This window comes from Sinocyclocheilus anshuiensis, unplaced genomic scaffold (assembly GCF_001515605.1).
Source record: "Sinocyclocheilus anshuiensis isolate Anshui unplaced genomic scaffold, SAMN03320099.WGS_v1.1 scaffold1303, whole genome shotgun sequence".
In the NCBI taxonomy this organism is placed as follows: Eukaryota; Metazoa; Chordata; class Actinopteri; order Cypriniformes; family Cyprinidae; genus Sinocyclocheilus; species Sinocyclocheilus anshuiensis.
The window spans coordinates 805,548-808,083 of record NW_015537954.1 but is presented as its reverse complement, the minus strand read 5'-3'; the positions used below and the strand labels follow the sequence as shown (position 1 = coordinate 808,083).

General features: G+C 39.7%; 1 protein-coding gene across 1 annotated transcript in view; it reads right to left on the bottom strand.

Moving 5' to 3' along the window:
- The window catches only part of LOC107665477 (collagen and calcium-binding EGF domain-containing protein 1-like), a 13,393-nt gene that overhangs the window by 4,883 nt on the left and 5,974 nt on the right, over positions 1-2,536 (bottom strand). Inside the window, exons 4-7 of the mRNA XM_016456383.1 lie at positions 2,266-2,400; positions 2,055-2,192; positions 390-511; positions 69-171 (exon numbers count right to left, since the gene is read on the bottom strand). Coding sequence (XP_016311869.1) covers positions 69-171; positions 390-511; positions 2,055-2,192; positions 2,266-2,400 — 498 coding nt within the window. The remainder of the gene's footprint in view (positions 1-68; positions 172-389; positions 512-2,054; positions 2,193-2,265; positions 2,401-2,536) is intronic.

Sequence of the window (2,536 nt, the reverse complement as noted above, 5' to 3'; positions counted from 1 at the left end):
GTGTGTGTGTGTGTGTGTGTGTGTGTGTGTGTGAGCGTGTGTGTGTGTGTGTGTGTGTGTGTGTTTACCTGGTAGACCAGGAGGTCCTCGTGGTCCAGAGCTGGTGTGACTCTCAGGATTTATCCCGTGAGCCGGTTTGTGGCTGTTATTATCCAGACTGGGAGACGAACCCTAAACACACACATACAGATCACACAGATGAGATGTGTTTGAGCTCATCAGCAGAGTGTGCCTCAGAGTGTTTGTTTGTGTGTGTGAGTGTGTGTTACCTGTGTGTATACTGTGTGTGTGTGTGTGTGTTAGTTACATGTGTGTGTTACTTGTGTGTGTGTGCGTGAGTTACCTGTGTGTGTTACTTGTGTGTGTGTGTGTGTGTGTGTGTGTGCTACCTGTGTGTGTTCCAGCAGGTGTCTAATCTGCAGTAAGCTGCTCCTCATGTTGATGAAGTCCTGACAGCTGAGAGAACACCATCCAGAGCTCATCTGAGTCTCAGACTTACTGGAGGAGCTCACTGACACACACACACAGCTCATTATCACACAGTACACATGCTGAACACACAGATTTAACATGGGCTGAAGTATAAGAATTGGCTATTGAAAAACCCACATTTGCTGACCATCAGTCTCTAACCACTAATACAGTATTCTCACAGTGTCTATGATGTTTACGGTCCAGGGCTTCATTTATACAGACGTCTACATGTTCCTAAATCACTGTACACCTGTTTCCAAAATATTCCTATGAACAATTTATTAAATGCCTGTATGCATAAATATGTTCCTAAATGCATTCCTCACTATTAATTGCAATTCCTCTTCTTTAATCATTATTATTCTTTAAAAGTGGTAAAAAATTTGGGACTGTTAGGATTTTTTAAATTTAATATTTCTCTCATGTTCAAATCTTTGATCAAAATTATTTGATCAAAAATACATTAATAAAACATTAATATTGGGAAATAGTATTTTTAATTTAAAATAGTTTTCTATTTTAATCTTGAATGAATGAAAGATGTAAATATAAAAGTTAAAATGGTGCTAATTTGTGCATTTAATAATATTTAAGCATCTTGTGAATTGTAGTTTTTCTTTACATTTTGTAATCAATGCAGGATTATTTGAATTACTGCTGTATGATTGCAAATAGTCTGTATGCATACATTCAGTTTCTGTACACATAAAAAAATTCTGATCCCACTTTTGATGTAGAATACAATCTATGGAATTCAGGATGAAGTCTGGTTATATGCATGTGTTATAATGGAGGCCTTTAAGCTGTAATTTCAATGAAATCTAAATTATTATAATTTTTTTAATTACTGAAATGTTCAGCTACACTGAAATAGCACTGGGCCTGTATTCACAAAACATCTTAAGGCTACAAGTAGCTCATAACTTGCTGATTTAGGAGAAAATCTTAAAAATAATGGGCGTGTCAGTCCTAAATGATCGCTCTAAGAGTATTTCACAAAGCGTTTTAGCTCTAAAACTAGCTCCTAAATCTGTGAAAGGTTAGCAGTAGTGAAGAGGAGTCCTAAATCACTAACTATCCTAAACTCTGTCTCGGAACGTAAACATTTTAGAAAGATTTGATGATAATGAGTTTTTAAAAAGGTATCGGCTTTGGTTTTGGAGGTTATCCCAAATCCAGATTTTCCTTTGATTATATCCTTGTTCTCATTAAGCAGCTGGACAAGAAGTAACAGCTGTGCTTGAGTCCAGTTTGGTTTTCTTTTACGTTTGCATGTTTTACTATCAGCCAGGATTATTCTACTCTGTTAATTAAAAGGCTGTTTATATGCACAGACTATCAGCCAATCACTGTGTGCATAGTTAATGAGCACGCTGACATCATCCATAGCAACTAGGTAAGCCCCGCCCCCTTACTCTGAGCTCAACACTTCTCTCTATTCTTCAGTACAAGTTTATCTCAGCAGCTTTGTGAATAGGTTTTAAGAGAAAACTCTTAGCTAAAAACTTTTACTGCTATTTAGGAGAACTCTTAGCAGTAAGAATGATTTCTGAGAGTGAGTCTCACACACACAGACTCACGGTTGTGTTCAGGAGCGCAGGAGCGCTGATCTGGAGTCAGTGTGAACCCAGCGTTACAGCGGCAGCGGAAACTTCCCGGAGTGTTTTCACACACGTGTTCACAAGCGCTGCTGTTCGATTCCTCACACTCGTCCACATCTGCACCACAGACAGACAGAGGTTATGACTGTGTGTTTGAGAGCAGCACATGACAAGCGTTTGAGCCACTGACCGATGCAGTACGGCTGCAGGTGCTGCCGGTGTCGCTCTCGGTCGAAGCGATAACCCTCGAAACACGTGCACAACACACGACCGAAGTTATCAGTGCACTGCTGCTCACAGAGAGACCCGCCGCACACGTCCAGACCTGAACACACACCGCCAGCTTTCAGTTCATATATGTGACCCCGGAGCACAAAACCAGTCTTAAGGGTCAATTTTACTAAATTTAGATTTCTACATCATCTGAAAGCTGAATAAATAAGCTCTCCATTGATGTATGG